The sequence below is a fragment of the Calidris pugnax genome, unplaced genomic scaffold, assembly GCF_001431845.1.
Source record: "Calidris pugnax isolate Ruff unplaced genomic scaffold, ASM143184v1 scaffold335, whole genome shotgun sequence".
In the NCBI taxonomy this organism is placed as follows: Eukaryota; Metazoa; Chordata; class Aves; order Charadriiformes; family Scolopacidae; genus Calidris; species Calidris pugnax.
In genome coordinates this window covers 1,472,652-1,488,262 of record NW_015091148.1, presented here as the reverse complement: position 1 = coordinate 1,488,262, position 15,611 = coordinate 1,472,652, and the positions used below count along the sequence as shown (strand labels likewise).

Genomic DNA, 15,611 nt, shown 5'->3' with positions numbered 1-15,611 from the left:
CTGCAATTACATCTTTGTTAGAAGCCATTTCTCTTAAACTCTAACAAAAAGTATTGTTGATGGTTTTCCACGGTTCTTTTGCTCTGGATTAAATTATTGGCGCTGAATAGTTTAAAAAAAATAAAATAATAAAGTATGTAACTTTGAATTTTTCATTTGTATTCTGCTGTTTTGGAAATTGGTATAAAAGCAGCTGCTTTGAGAATTGTAAAAAATTATAGAATCATAGAATCATCTAGGTTGGAAGGGACCTTCAAGATCATCTAGTCCAACCATCAACCTAACTCTGACAAAAACCCATCACTAACCTATGTCCCCCAGCACCATGGTCAACCTGTCTTTTGGACACTTCCAGGGGTGGTGTCTCAACCACTTCCCTGAGCAGCCCGTTCCAAGGCTTGATAACCCTTTCTGTGTAAAAATTTTTCCTAATATCCAACCTGAACCTCCCCTGGGGCAACCTGAGGCCTGGGGTGCGCGTGGAAAGACTCTTCCAGGCACCAATTCCTCAATGAATGTGGGTGTTGGGAAGCTGTAAAATGAGATTTACCTTCCATCCCAGGTGGGCTCTTGCCATGACTTTGCAGTTGGATGGGGGGCGAGGACAGGACCCTCCTTTGGTGGAGATGGGGAGGTGCTGGGTCTGCTTCCAGAGGATTTAAACAATAACTTGTTTAAACCTTGTTTCTAACCTGAGGGCGATTGGCATCTGGGGCTGTGAAATGAAGGGTGAGAAGCTCTTTGAAACAAGGTTGCTTTGGGCCATGTGTGAATTCTTTCCCAGGCTGCTGCAGAGGGGGGTGAAAAACCCTGAAGGTCTCCACTTCCTTCCAGAGCCGATAAACTCTACCTGTGTCTTTCCTGTGGCTTTTCTAGGACAGGCTTAAAAAAAAAAAAAAGGTTATAAAGTTAGGGGAGAACGCAAATTCGAGCAGGCTGAGGAGAACTTGGCGTTTGGGAGAGGAGGAGGGGGAAACTTGATATTCGTTGTCAACTTTTGGCAGAAGATGTGCATAACAGGCATTCTTCTGTATTTCTCGGTTTCACTAGGTTAGAACTATGATCCTGAAGTCATGGTATTGTTTGTCTTCGGTATCAGATTGTTTCCATTAGAAGCTGTAAAAAGATACAAATGTTTTCGGTTTGCTGTGGTCATTTTAAAATACAGGAGGAGGGGGGGAGGGATTCCGCATTCTTGTACTGATCTTTATCAGCCTTTTCTCAGGTTTTTGGTGCAGCCTCTGCCCACAGGCTGACAGCTCAGCATCTGCAGGTTGTCCGGCAGTGGGATTCCTCCCGGGAAGGCTCACGTAAATTCCTGACAGGTATCCAGCCCGTCCTTGGACTCTGGACATAGCTGGGGTCAAAAATTCATTGGAATGAATTGAAATTCTGGCTGGGGAGCCCAGTTCCAGCCTAGAATATTGTACATTCACTGAATGACAGAATGATGAGCCTAGAATATTGTACATTCACTGAATGACGGAATGATGAGGGGTTGGAAGGGACTTCTGGAGATCATCCCATCCAACCCCCTGCCAGAGCAGGGCCACCCAGAGCAGGTCCCACAGGAACGTGTCCAGGTGGGTTTGAATGTCTCCAGAGAAGGAGACTCCACCACCTCCCTGGGCAGCCTCTGCCAGGGCTCTGCCACCCTCAAAGTGAAGAAGTTCCTCCTCATGTTTAGATGGAACTTCTTATATTCAAGTTTGTGCCCATTCCCTCTTGCCCTGTCCCTGGGCACCACTGGAAAAAGCCTGGCCCCATCCTCCTGACACCCACCCTTGAAGTATTTATAGGCGTTGATCAGATCCCCCCTCAGCCTTCTCTTCTCCAGACTAAAAAGCCCCAAGTCCCTCAGCCTTTCCTCATCAGAGAGATGCTCCAGGCCCCTCATCACCTTTGTAGCCTCTGCTGTCCCCTCTCCAGCAGTTCCCTGTCCTTCTGGAACTGGGGAGCCCGGAACTGGTCCCAGTGCTCCAGATGGAGCCTCCCCAGGGCAGAGCAGAGCGGGAAATTAGTGTTGTTCCCCTCAATATCTTCTCTCCAACTCTCGTATAATATCTTCTTTTATGCCTCACTGTTCCATGGAGGTAGAAGAAGAAAAGTTAAACCTTTCCTTTTTGTTGCTGGTTGCCCAGCACTTGCTGGCACTGTGATGTCCTTGGCGTCTGTTCTGTTTAAATGGCCTAACTCATCCCTCTTACAGTTGATTTTAAAAATCCTGGAACTCCTCAGTACAGACTGGTAGTCTAAAGTTCTTCTACTTGATCCTTCTTGAATTGATTCTTGTACTGTATTTTTTTATTTTTTTCAGCTAGAATTGTTTTATTGTGAGCATTTCTGGGTTATATACCCCGCATGGTGGTTAGGTCTGATTAAACGCCGAGTGGAGCGCTGTGAAACCAGTAGTTAAGCCTCCTGCCTTCATGCAGTTTCTGCATTTATGTTCCCTGTGAGCAGAGGGTGGTATTAACTCTGACTTGAGGCTGAAATCATACTATTCCAGAATAAATAGCACTTTAAGTTTTATAATAATAAAAACATGTTTCCAGTTGCTTTTGACACATATGGAACAACTTAGCGGAACATCTTGCGGATGTGCTCAGGCAGCCTCTGAAACCCAATACCTGGATTCTTGTGGGGATATTTGAGCACAGAAGGCAGGTCGTTCTGTAAATTAAGTTGTTGTTTCAAACAAGCCTCGTCAGTCAGAATTCCACGTAATGAAGGAGTTGATAGAGTGGTACGTTTTTCTTTTAGGATGTTGACCTCTGTGTATCACAGCACTTTCCAGTGTTCTTTTTTGCCCTTGTTTTTTTCTGTGACCATTCAAAACTAGTATCTATTTCAGTAGATCATTGGAGCTATTTACTGAATCTTTCTTCCGAGGCCAATTTTGAATGTACCTGAAAGTATCTCTAGCCCCTTGGTAGCATTTCAATATCCTGGGTGTGTTTTCACTTCGATTTGAGTGGTGTAAGTGGGATGGGGACAGGCAGCTTGTACTGGATGCTCTTACTTTAAACTGGTCTGTGCATTTCCCGAACCTTTCCAAACTACCGAACTGCCAGAAGTTTATTATATTTATAAATCTGGAATTATACATCAGTGTGTCTGCAGCTTGGCCTCCCAGTTTGTCCGTTTGCACCTACAAATAGATCTAATGCTGTGTAAATGCCCTACTGCTTAATATTCTAGTTGATTTTGGATGCCCTTGCTGAAAGGTATATAAACTCCAAGGTAGGTCTCTGGTTCTGAAGACAATCTTTAAATAAAACCAATATTATGGGGTTTTTTTTGTGATTAAAACCAAACAAACCCACCTTGCTGTGGATATTTGTGTGCTTTTCAAAGCGAGATCCACTAAGTAGTTTAATAAACGATAAGCACCCTGTTTGGAAGAATTAATAAGAATCATGCTGCACTGATGTAAGCATTTAATATTGAGGGGAAGTTTTTTGTGCAATATTTTACCATTTGTCAGGATTTTAAGTCATTCCTGGTGGGATACAGGATGCTGTTCTTGCTGAGGGTGGTGGTTTTTTTGTTGCTTGCTTTTATATGATTCTGGATTACTCAAAATCTCCATTGATTTGTTCAATAGCTACAACATGTTGTTGGATTCAGCTAATTTAGTTAATTTTAAATGTTTGTGAGTTAGAAAAACACCTTGTTGGATTCAGCTAATTTAGTTAATTTTAACTGTTTGTGAGTTACAAAAACACCTGGGGCTTATTTCTAACCAAGCAGCCTGTTTTTCTGTTTCAGAGGTACATGCCACAGGGTTCAACTATCAAAATGAGGACGAAAAGGTTACTCTCTCCTTCCCCAGTACTCTCCAGAAAGGTAAGAGCTATTTTCATGCTTTCTGTTTGCTTCAACCCTGTGTTTAAGATGTTTGCACTTGAAAAAAGCTGCAGTGGGACCGCTCTGTCTTCCCTGAAGTTTCTGATGAGGAATTCAGTGCTCCCTGGGGAGTCTGTTCACTATGAATCCCTTTGTGAGCCTCTGGAATTGAAAATTGTTTTGCTCTTGGTGATGTTTGCTTCCAGCACCTGAGGCCACTCTGATTATTTACCTGCTATTGGGAGTCAGGCTCAGAAGCTACTTAGGTTAGATACAGATGATCTGTTTTCCTCTGACTGAGAATGAGCTAATCTGAATTACTGCAGTATTTTCCTGGGCGGGAACCTACTAATTCTTTTGAAACTGCTACTTTTTTTTTTTTTTTTTTTTTTGCTCTGAGGAGTTTGTTGATTGAAACTCAGCTCCTTGGTTTGAACAAAGCGGTTTTCTTTCATCTCGACGAATCCAAATAGAAAGATTCTAGGGTGAGGAAACTTCCGTGTGTGGTGCTGTGGGATGTTGGCATCCTGCCCCTCTGCTCCAGATCAGCTTTCCCCTTTTGCACTTGAGACATCGAGGGCGGAATAAATCCTGAGACTAATTGACTTACAAGCCTGAACGCAGCCAATGCTCCAGCCTGGCTTTTGTAGAAGATTTCGTAGATGCTATTATTACTTAGGAGCCATCCTGTATTTTTGCAAACTTTATTCAAAGGGAAGGATTGTAGGGTGGGAAGTCTCAAATGGCTTAAGGTGGGTCTGGAAGGAGGGTGAAGGGTTTGGAGGGAGGCTGGCAAAAGGGACATTTATTTCGGAGGGGCAGTGGGCCAGCTGAGCAGCCTGGCCTGAAGGTCCAGGCCAAAGAGATGTTCTGTTTGACACATGGAAATAACAATGTCCCCTCTGTTTCTGTTACAGGGACGGGGACGCTAAAGATAGACTTTGTAGGGGAGCTGAATGATAAAATGAAAGGTTTTTACCGAAGTAAATACACCACCCCTACTGGAGACACGCGCTACGCTGCTGTCACTCAGTTCGAGGTATGGGCTGTATTTTTGTTTTCAGGGAATGTCATTCTTCATATAGGATTTATTCTTAGAAGAAGCAAGGACCTGATTGCCTGGCTTTAGCTATATCCTCTGGGTGAATTTCAAAAATCCATATTTATTTGCTCCTTGCTCTCAGTGACCATGGGTAAGACTAAAAGCAGCCCTTTACGTTGCGACTTGAAGGTCAGTAAATTCTGGATCTGGCAAATTCCCCAGCCAAGAATCATGCTGATGGTGTGATGCATTGTATATATACAATAGCTGCAATGTTTAAAAACAGCTGTTTATTTAGATGTGGTCAAATAACTCAGTGTAACTTTCCTTTGTGAAGTATATTAATTTTTTTAATAGGACACTGCCTTTATCACAGTATCTTAATGACATCCAAGATGTGAGCCAGATTCTGTCTTGAGCATTATGTAAACCCTGGGTATAATGACAGAATTTTATACCATATTGTAATTTCCTAGTTATCTGCCTGGTTACATAAAATCATGGAGTATTTACTTCGTACAAATAGAACATTTCTTGGGTGCAGTCTACTGCCAGAATATAAATAGGTGGTCTTGTGCGTACGGTCTGTGAACGCCTGGGTGCCCTCTCTGCTTTCACATGACTGAGCTTTGCTCCTCTCATGACTCTGCTGAATTTTGCTCCGACTGTAGGATTCCATCAGAGCACAGAGTGCTTTTCAGCTGCTTTCTTTTTTTTTTTTTCTTTAACCAAGAGTGAAAGAAGTTATCACAGTAAGAATAAAACGCTCTAATGCGGAGTGTCAATGAGGAGACTGTACCAATGACCATCACTCACCCAACTTCTTGCCTGTAAAATGTGCTGAATTTTTGTGTGTGTTTTATTGCCACAATCTCTTGATTTATTTTTTTCATGCTCTTATTTCCTCCAGGCTACTGATGCTCGCAGAGCTTTCCCTTGCTGGGATGAGCCTGCTATCAAGGCAACATTTGATATTTCTTTGGTGGTTCCTAAAGACAGAGTAGCTTTGTCAAATATGGTAAGTTCTTGATGGGCAAATAAAGAGTGTTTTAAATATAACTGTAATAATGCCAGCTGATTATTTGGTGGTTAATAGTGTGCCTTGGTAACAGACAGAACTAGGGATGTAGGCTGTCTTGCTAACTATTACTGAGCAGCTCGAAATTGAGAGGACTTTTAAAAAAGATGATATTGTGATGTCAGCTGCTGGCACAGAACCTAAACAGGTTGTACAAACCACAGTGGTGTTTCTTTAAAAGAAAACCCAAAAGTCTTAGCATATGTCATGCCACGTGCTGCTTGATTAAGAGTGACTGGGGAAAAAAAAAAAGGGCCTTTGCGTGTTTATATAGCTGTTACAGCTACAGAAGCAGACGTAGCACTGGAGATAAATAAGCATATTTTCTGCCCTAGAGGATTTTTGACCAGGCTGGGTTACAGTGTGCAAACAGAAGCACCTCTCTCACAAATACAAGTGGGCATTTTCAGGTTGCTACTTTAAATACGATGCAAATATTTCGAGGAGATGTTGCTGGAGAAGAGCAAGTCAGTTTAAAAATAGCTGGTTTTATTCCAGTAGCTCACTTACAATTACCTGTAAAGCCCAGCCTTGCCCACTGACCACAGGGTTACGGTTTGTGTTTCAGAATTTACAGTGAAAGCCTTGCTGGGGTGTGGGTAATATTCTTTTTGAAGGACAAATGTGATGTGTTCAGCTTTGCAGTAATGGAATAGAAGGTATATATCATAAAAGCCCACCTCCATATGTGAATGGGGCATTTTCAGTTAGGAGGGGAACTACATCGTGGTCTGTATTTTAAAATCATAGAATCATAGAATGGTTTGGGTTGGAAGGGACCTTAAAGATCATCTAGTTCCAACCCCCCTGCCCTGGGCAGGGACACCTCCCACCAGACCAGGTTGCTCAATAGCCATCCAGCCTGGCCTTGAACCCCTCCAGTGATGGGGCATCCACGACCTCCCTGGGCAACCTGTTCCAGTGCCTCACCACCCTCACTGTAAAGAATTTCTTCCTAGTATCTAACCTAAATCTCCCCTCCACCAGCTTAAAACCATTGCCCCTTGTCCTGTCACTACTCTTCTTTGTAAAGAGTCCCTCTCCAGCTCTTCTGTAGGCTCCTTTCAGGTACTGAAAGGCCGTTATGAGGTCTCCCTGGAGCCTTCTCTTCTCCAGGCTGAACAACCCCAGCTCCCTCAGCCTGTCTTCATAGGAGAGGTGCTCCCTCATAAAAGAAAAAGTGCATCCAATCATAAAAGAAATCCGTTCATTTTAAATGCCTGACTCATAACGATGGAATAGTTGGGTGAATCTATTGTGTGATAGAGTTTCATTTCCATGACATTAACACTCCCTTTTGTGTTGGAAGAACGTCATCGACCGGAAGCCGTACCCCGACGATGAGAACCTGGTGGAGGTGAAGTTTGCCCGCACCCCGGTCATGTCCACGTACCTCGTCGCCTTTGTGGTGGGGGAGTACGACTTCGTGGAGGCCAGGTCCCTCGACGGCGTCCTAGTGCGTGTTTACACTCCTGTGGGCAAAGCAGAACAAGGAAAGTTTGCATTAGAGGTAAATGCTCTCGGGGCTACATTATCCCTGTAACCATCTCCAACACAAGGACACAGCCCTTTCTTCCATTCCCTCACCTAAATCCATCCAAAAGTGGTGATTTCTATTTTCTTTTTCCTTTAATGGCTCAGAGTCTGGGCTTGATATTAAACAGAATTTCAGTTGTGGACAAAGGAGTGTCTGCAGTGATGGGAACATAAGGTTTAATTCAGTTCTGAAGTTGGGGATGTAGCCTTTGGTCCAAAGATGCTGAGAAGCACTGAAGGGTTGGCTACAGCCCGGGAGGAAAAGGGGATGGGAATCTTCCAAACCATTGTGCTCTGGAAGCTGGGAATGGGGCTTCTGGAAGAAATCTTGTGTGTGCCGCTTTCTTAAGCGAGTTTCAGTCATAAATTTTCAAGTTTTACCAATTGTTCCAAGTTAACATAACATTTCTCCTCTTATTTCTTACAGGTTGCTGCTAAAACTCTGCCTTTTTATAAGGACTACTTCAATGTTCCTTACCCTCTTCCTAAAATTGATCTCATAGCTATTGCAGACTTTGCTGCTGGTAAAGTAACTCACTTTATTGATGAACTGTATTTTATTTGAATTTTAAACATTTAGGAAGAGGTGTGTATCAATATCAATAAACCTTTGTATTTATTTTATAAAGGTGCCATGGAGAACTGGGGCCTTGTTACTTATAGGTATGCTGTTAAAATACTGTCTTTCCCCCCCTCTTTGTTCACTAATTCTTGGAAGTAATTGGCTTAGTTTTAGGGAGCTGTAATTACTGGGTGTCATCCCAAATGAGACTGAGTAAATACCTTCAGCTCTTGCTTGGTTTTAGGGAGCTGTAATTACTGGGTGTCATCCCAAATGAGACTGAAACCGAGCTCTTGCTTCGGTTTGGATAATTTTAACTTCTGCAGTTATTGTACCAACCCTAGGAAGGCAAAAAGGAGCTATTCCAGCTCCTGTCTGGTGGTAGGAGATTTTTAAGTCTCTGGCAGCACTGCCTGTTCTACAAGAGAGCTCTCTTGGCCGCGTTTTTCCCCGTAAAACTTACTTACTGACACAGCTGGAAGAGGGGTTTTTTTTTTTTATTTTCTGCTGTAGGCAAGTTGGTAAATTCAGCAGCCACAGTGTAACCATGTGGATACGAGTAAATCAAAAATATTAACTTGCCTTCCTTTTCAGTTTGTTTTTTTGGGTGGTTTTTTTTTTTTTTTTTTTGCTCATTTGGTCAAGCTTTTGTACTTTCGCTTGATATTATTATCTGTGCTCATTGTTGGAATGATTTCCCTTCATTTTGTACAACATTGCTCTTGTAAGCTTTGGACTTTAAAATCCTGCAATAGTTTAAATTTCTTCTGATAATTTGGCCTTTAAAAATTGAAAAGGAAATTTGAGCCCAGGTTTACAATCTACTTATCACGATTCCGATGAAATCTGATATTTCACTCCCTGTGGGGAAAAAAAATACTTGTCCTGGATGAGTAGAATTTTTGGAAGCCTTTCTTAATTGTGCTATTAATTCCCACCCACCCCCCCTCCCTTTATGCTCAGTGGGGCACGCTTTGCTTTATCCCCCTGGGGACTGAAGGTTGCCAGAACCTGCAGGCACAATATTTTGAGCTGTGTGGTTTTTTCCCCCCGTTGAGTTACAGCAGCCCCGAGGTCCTTTCGGACCGAGCCGCTGAGTCCTGCTGGTGCCTTTAGGGGTGTTTTTAGGGGCAGGTTTTGTGCCCACTGGTGTGTGTGGTTGTGTGTGCACAGCCCCGTGGGTCTGTGGTGGGGAGCGTGACGCTGGAGGAGCTGGAATTCCCTTGGGGGATGAGGGAGGCAGCGAAGACTCGCTGAGCACCCGCCGTGCGGTGCCAGGGGAGTTACAGCTCAGGTTCCTAGATCGTGTAGGTGAGCTCTTTGATAAGCAAAGGATAAACCTTCTCGTTCCTGCCTGGGTTTTTGCACTTGTCTTCTTGCATGCCGTAAGGAATTACCGCTCCAAAGCATTCCAACAGCTGTGGAACTTACCAAAATCGTTTAATGTCTACACTGAAGTAGCTTTTGGTTTGTTTCAGTTGGACTGATCACTTCTTAGCTTGCTTAGGTAATTTAACCTACTTTTGATTGTGGTTTTTTTTTTCCTTTAGGCGTGTACCACTCTGTTCAGTTCTCTTTCTCTCTTAAATACAGGGAGACTGCGTTGCTCATTGACCCCAAAAATTCCTGTTCTTCATCTCGCCAGTGGGTTGCTCTGGTTGTAGGACATGAACTGGCTCATCAGTGGTTTGGAAACCTTGTGACCATGGTATCTAACAGTTACAAGTTCTTTTGAGTTTTCTTTGACGTGTGCTTCCTATCACGTGTGTCTTCACGTGCCCCTTAATAGCAGCTGTGCTATCTTTAAAATTTAAAAATTATATTTTTTTTTTAAATAGTAGCAGCTGTGCTATCTTTAAAATTTAAAAATGAATTATTTTTTTTTAAATAGAGCTTTATTACCACTTTCTTCTTTACTTTAGAAGTTCTTTAGAAGTATTCCACATCTTTTTGATGTGAACTGATGTGGAGTTGTTTGCATGTAGCCCCAGGTAAAGCTGAACAGGTGATCTGTGGAGATGATTTTGGGTCATCAGGTTTCTAACTCCCCTGAATGACTTCTGTGTATCTGTCCAAATGGTTGGATGTTTAACTCATTTTGGTGGGAATAAAAGCAGGGCTTCTGGAGCCCCAAATCTGCATTGTTCTGGCTTTCAGGCTGCTTAAATGAAGTGTGAGTGGGTGGAGGACAAAACTCTTTAGTCCAGACTTTAGTCTGGAGAAGAGAAGGCTGAGGAGGGATCTGATCAACACCTATAAATGCTTCAAGGGTGGGTGTCAGGAGGATGGGGCCAGGCTTTTTTCAGTGGTGCCCAGGGACTTGAAAAGAGGAAATGTTCACATGCGTGAATATACGAAGTTCCACCTAAACATGAGGAGGAACTTCTTCACTGTGAGGGTGGCAGAGCCCTGGCAGAGGCTGCCCAGGGAGGTGGGGGAGGCTCCTTCTCTGGAGACATTCAAACCCCTCCTGGACACGTTCCTGTGGGCCCTGCTCTGGGTGGCCCTGCTCTGGCAGGGGGTTGGGCTGGATGACCTCCAGAGGTCCCTTCCAACCCCAAATCATTCTGTGATCCTGTGAAGACAGAAAAAACAGGGAGGTGAAAAGGTTCTGAGATCCAACCAAATTGCCCAAGAATCTCTTCTGCAGTTGCATTAATCCTTTGGCACCCATCTGTGTGTGCTGGAACCTTGTCTTGAAAACCAGATGCCATCAGAAGCGTAAAAGAGAATTGGATGGTCTCCACTCTAAAAATAAAGTGGGGCTTATCAGTGTAGTTTCAGTGGCAGCTTTCCTTAGTGAGATTCCACCCTCCCTGGGGTGGGTGATTCATTGAGGGCAGAAGAAGTGGTTCTTTGGAGAGCAGCTCATTGGGCTGGTCCCACGTCCTGCCCGGCTGTTTCTGCTGAAGGGCCCGTGTTGTCACCACTGCCCTTTCTCAGTTAAAGAATGGTTGGTAAGTGCAGTTATGGAAAAGGGTGTTTTCTTCCTCAGTATCCGTGGCGTGTTTCCTTATCTCGCCTACTTCAGTTAAATAGTAGAAATGAAGGGAAGAATTTTTAAAATGTCAACGTAACGTTCTTATCTTAAAAAAAAAACAAAGCCCACCTTTGGCTGGTGAGAAACAACTTTTAACTGTTTATTAGATTTCGGGTTTCTGTAGTCTAGAGCACTTTTTTTCAGATGCCAAGTTCTCCCCTGTATGTCAGAATATTCTTTAGCAAAAATAAACCCAACCCAAGCCTCCTGCAGCTGCTGCTGGTCAGTGGGGAACAGACACCGTTGTCATGACCTGTGATTCTGCTGCTTCACTGCCCCGTGGCCTCATGTGTCAATGACTTTTCCCCAGTCTCACTGACATTCTTAGCTGTTCCCCCAGCAGTTCTCCTCCATTCAGGGTTTCTAAAACATAAAACAGAGGGGCAGACAGTCGCTGGGTGCTCATCACTCTTCTGGGGCTGATAATTTCTTTATAGAGAGGAAATTGCACTTCCAAGTGTTACCTGTTCCCTTGATTTGTACTAAACCAGGCCCTGAGCAGCTTCTCTTTGCTAGAAACTTCTTGTTGATGGAAAGGAGCTCTTGGAATATTGTTCTTTATTCTGCCTTCTTATTTTTCCAGGAATGGTGGACCCACCTCTGGCTGAATGAAGGATTTGCCTCCTGGATCGAGTACCTGTGTGTAGATCACTGCTTCCCGGAGTACGACATCTGGACTCAGTTTGTTTCTGCTGATTATACACGAGCTCAAGAGCTCGATGCCTTAGACAACAGTCATCCTATTGAAGTAAGTTCTGTCTTTGCTATCGATTGTCTCTGCCTTTTTCTTGTCATCTGAGCGTTAAGGAAAAAGGGGACTTTACAGTCATTCACGACACAAAGGAAAATCTCAGGTTGCGTTTGCACTTTGTGGGTTTTCCTCTACTTGAATTGGTATCTCAGAAGTGAGGTTTGAGGGGGTGAAGATCTGGAGTTGTTCTGCTCTGATGGTTTAAATGGCAAAGCTGTGATCAAAACTCATCATGATTTGTGTTTTGGTTTGGTTTCTGGTCACAGCGGGCAGTTTTCTGGCCCTTGAGCACAGTGAAGTAGCCCCTGACTTGAAATAAGGAGGCTGGGGCTGGGCTTGCTGCTTTGGAAACCAGGCAGGAGTTTGGGGATGGAGAGGGCAGCAGCAGCAGCTTGTTCCAGCAAAACTGGGAGCTCTGCTAAAAGAAAACTCCCTTGAAATTCCTAGAGATCACCATGGACAAGTTTTCAGACGGCTTAAGAGGTGTTTGGTGTAATAGATGTTGGGAGATGACCTTGCTTTGTACCACAGGTCACTTTAGAGTGAGTGACTCACTGACTGTGTTTCCTGAGTGCACATTGTTCACCGTCCCAGAATTAAACAGCTTCCACTGGTTGTTTTTTTTTGGTTTTTTTTTTTGCCTTTGGGTAAGTGTTGAATGAAAGGATTGAAGCAAGATCCCCAAAGTGATTTGATTAAAAACCAAAACCTCAGTTAAAGTGTGTTTAAGCTATAAACCAATCCTAACCCAGCTGTGTGGGAATGAGCTCAAATGACTGGGAGCAGAGACAATGCAGGGATGGACCTTCATTTCTCACCTTCAGTCAGAAAACTCTGCTCCTGAAACACTAGAACAAGCGAAATCAAACCCTTTAATGGCAATTAAAACTGTTCTCACTGTCAATTGTCCTGTTTGCCACAGGTTAGTGTTGGCCATCCATCTGAAGTAGATGAAATATTCGATGCTATTTCTTACAGCAAGGGAGCGTCTGTAATCCGAATGCTACACGACTACATTGGTGATGAGGTAAAGACTGGTGTTAAAAAGCCAAATGTGGGCTGTCAAATCTCTTCACAGTTAAAAATGCTGTTTAAAAAAAATATATATAATATTTAAATCTGTGTATTCTATATTTTGAAAACTTTGCTCCAATCTGTATTTGGGATCTATTTGAACTCAACTAAGAGATATAAGATAGCGGGGAAAATGTGGAAGGAGTTACAGATGTACATTCTGATCCTAAGATTCCTTGGCTGATTCTGGGATATAAATACAGAGTGGAGGGAGGAGAGAAAATCCCTCCGTTCTGGTGCCATTACATATTCCATTGTGTGTTCCCAGGACTTCCGGAAAGGAATGAATTTATATTTAACGAAGTTCCAGCAGAAGAACGCCGCTACAGGTAACGGGTGGTTATTGGATGCTTAAGAAAAGTCATTTCTGGAGACAAAACTTTTAGTGCTAAAGTGATGAGTTCTTACACAGCTGCTTTTCCTTTTTCCACCCGAGATAACTGAAATGCAAGGAAATAATGGGCTTGTTCCTGGTTTCATGCAACGTGTCCCTGGAGGGCCAGGATTGGGGCTCTCAGGGTTCCCTCTCTCAGCACGTGTGGCTGAGGTGAACCCAAAGGGCTGTGCTTACTGTTGGTGACCACATCTGTGCACTAATCTGATTTAGAGACAGAGTGTGTCGATCTGCTGTGTCAGCCTTTTGCAAGCTTCCCTTGGCAGTATTGATTGCGTGTGTGATTAAACAGTTCAAAGTCTTGTCTAACGGCGCTTTCTTTACTTCAACCTTTTTTTTGTGTGTGTCAGGCCTAAATGTGGAAGTGGAACATCACGCTCTGTCAGCCCAAACAAGTCTGTGTTCGGTCAGCTCTTTTGGCATAATATATGAAAAACTTGAGGAAAAGATTCTTCTTTTTACCATTTTTAAATATTTAATGCTCATTTTTATTCTACTTTATCACGACGTGTGTTGCTTGCGTTGTTTTAGTGGTAAAGCAGCTTTTTTTCTCCCCTTCCTCCCCCATCAGTGGTTTAAACTATTTCCTTTTTCTTGCCTGTTATCTGTTACAATTTGATAAAAACACACCCAAAACATATGAAGGGGGAACTGGAGTAATAATACATCACCCTCTAGTGCCCATATGGTGTCCTTAATAGTGTCTGACATGCCAAGACTCCAGGAATCCTTACTCAGACTCTTCTTCTGCAGAGGACCTCTGGGAAAGCCTGGAAAAAGCCAGTGGGAAACCTATCGCTGCCGTGATGAATACATGGACCAAACAAATGGGATTTCCCCTCATTTATGTGGAGGCTGAACAGGTAAACATAGCCCTGCATATTAAAAGTTCTGCCGTGATGAATGTGCTGGAATGGTTCTTGAGGTACCTCCTTTTTCTGGAGGAGAACTCGAGTTGCTCCAATTAACAGAGGGAACATGTGTGCATTGTGATATACAGAAGATGAGATTAAATGTTCTGATAACTCCTTTCCCTCTCTTTTTCTTTTCTTTTTTTCTTTTCCCCTCAGCAAGAAGATGACAAAGTGTTGAAGTTAGTCCAGAAGAAGTTCTGTGCCAGTGGACCATATACTGGTAAGATGAGTGCTAAGAGCAGGAATGGAGCGTTCGTTGCTTTTCGTGCAGCGATTTTGGGAGATGAAGAGGCCGCGCTGCAGAGCGGGCAGGTGCTCTGCTTGGATTTGGGTGCTAACTTCAGAAAATCTAAGGTTTAAGGCTCTCACGCAGGTAGTTTCTGTGTCCTCCTCCCATGAAGAGCAATCTGCAGTCTTTGCTTCAGTTTTCCTTCTGAGATGCTTCTCTTCTGGTGTCCAGTTTGAGGCCAGCGCTGCCACCTGAGGAGCTCTGCGAGCTACTGGTTTTATAATAGTGCTCATATAAAAATGCCTCCCCTGGAAGCCAGCTCCCCCTTAGAACACAGATTCCACCCATCTTGTGGAAATTAATGTTTGGCTTGAAAGGTGATTTAGAAAATCTTGGGGTTTAGCTCTAGAACTGCCGTTTTCCTTCAGATTTGTGCCTTTTTTTAGGCTTAGATTTGAGTAGCGTTGCTTCAAACGCTGCTGAAACCTGTTTGAACATCAGGCAGAGTTTCTCGGTTGTGTGAATGCTTTTTCTTTTTCCCCTTAGCCTTTCCTTTTTTTTTTGTTTCTTCTTTTAGGGGAGGATTTCCCCATGTGGATGGTCCCCATAAGTATTTGTACAAGCGATGACCCCACCAGTGCCAAAATGCAGATACTGATGGACAAACCAGAGCTCACCTTGGTTTTGAAAGATGTCAAACCAGACCAGTGGGTGAAGGTGAGCTCTCATGAAGGAGGACATATCGCTGGGAATAAGACTGATTATCGCTGTAATGTTCCCTTGCATTTCATTTTCCTCTTCTCTGGGTTTTTTTTCCCCCTTGTAATCTTGTGTTTCTTACGGAGGGGCCTCTCTCTGCTGCTCCTGAATATTGGCTCCTCTCTATAACGCTTTCTTAGTGTGGTCTTTTGCTGTCCAAGAGCAGTCTAGACAATGTAAACTTGAACCTTTTAAGAGTCCCAGCCCGGAAAAACAGTGTGCAATTAGAGGAGGCTTTTGAGTTGCAATGTGGTGGCTTTTTTGGTATCCCATGGCAACCACTGTTTAGTTAAAAGTCCATCTTGAGCGAAAAAATAGCCCTGTTTATCTTTCATTAGTGTGAAGGTTTTCCACTCTCTATTGCCAGAGCAGGACAAATTTAT

At 43.4% G+C, this 15,611-nt stretch overlaps 1 protein-coding gene across 1 annotated transcript in view; it reads left to right on the top strand.

The window, feature by feature from the left end:
• NPEPPS (aminopeptidase puromycin sensitive) overlaps positions 1-15,611 on the top strand; it is a 60,895-nt gene that overhangs the window by 14,620 nt on the left and 30,664 nt on the right. The window contains exons 3-15 of the mRNA XM_014958934.1: positions 3,772-3,849; positions 4,767-4,888; positions 5,802-5,909; positions 7,279-7,479; positions 7,933-8,029; positions 8,135-8,168; positions 9,661-9,775; positions 11,691-11,855; positions 12,781-12,885; positions 13,201-13,261; positions 14,080-14,189; positions 14,397-14,460; positions 15,047-15,186. Coding sequence (XP_014814420.1) covers positions 3,772-3,849; positions 4,767-4,888; positions 5,802-5,909; positions 7,279-7,479; positions 7,933-8,029; positions 8,135-8,168; positions 9,661-9,775; positions 11,691-11,855; positions 12,781-12,885; positions 13,201-13,261; positions 14,080-14,189; positions 14,397-14,460; positions 15,047-15,186 — 1,400 coding nt within the window. The remainder of the gene's footprint in view (positions 1-3,771; positions 3,850-4,766; positions 4,889-5,801; positions 5,910-7,278; positions 7,480-7,932; positions 8,030-8,134; positions 8,169-9,660; positions 9,776-11,690; positions 11,856-12,780; positions 12,886-13,200; positions 13,262-14,079; positions 14,190-14,396; positions 14,461-15,046; positions 15,187-15,611) is intronic.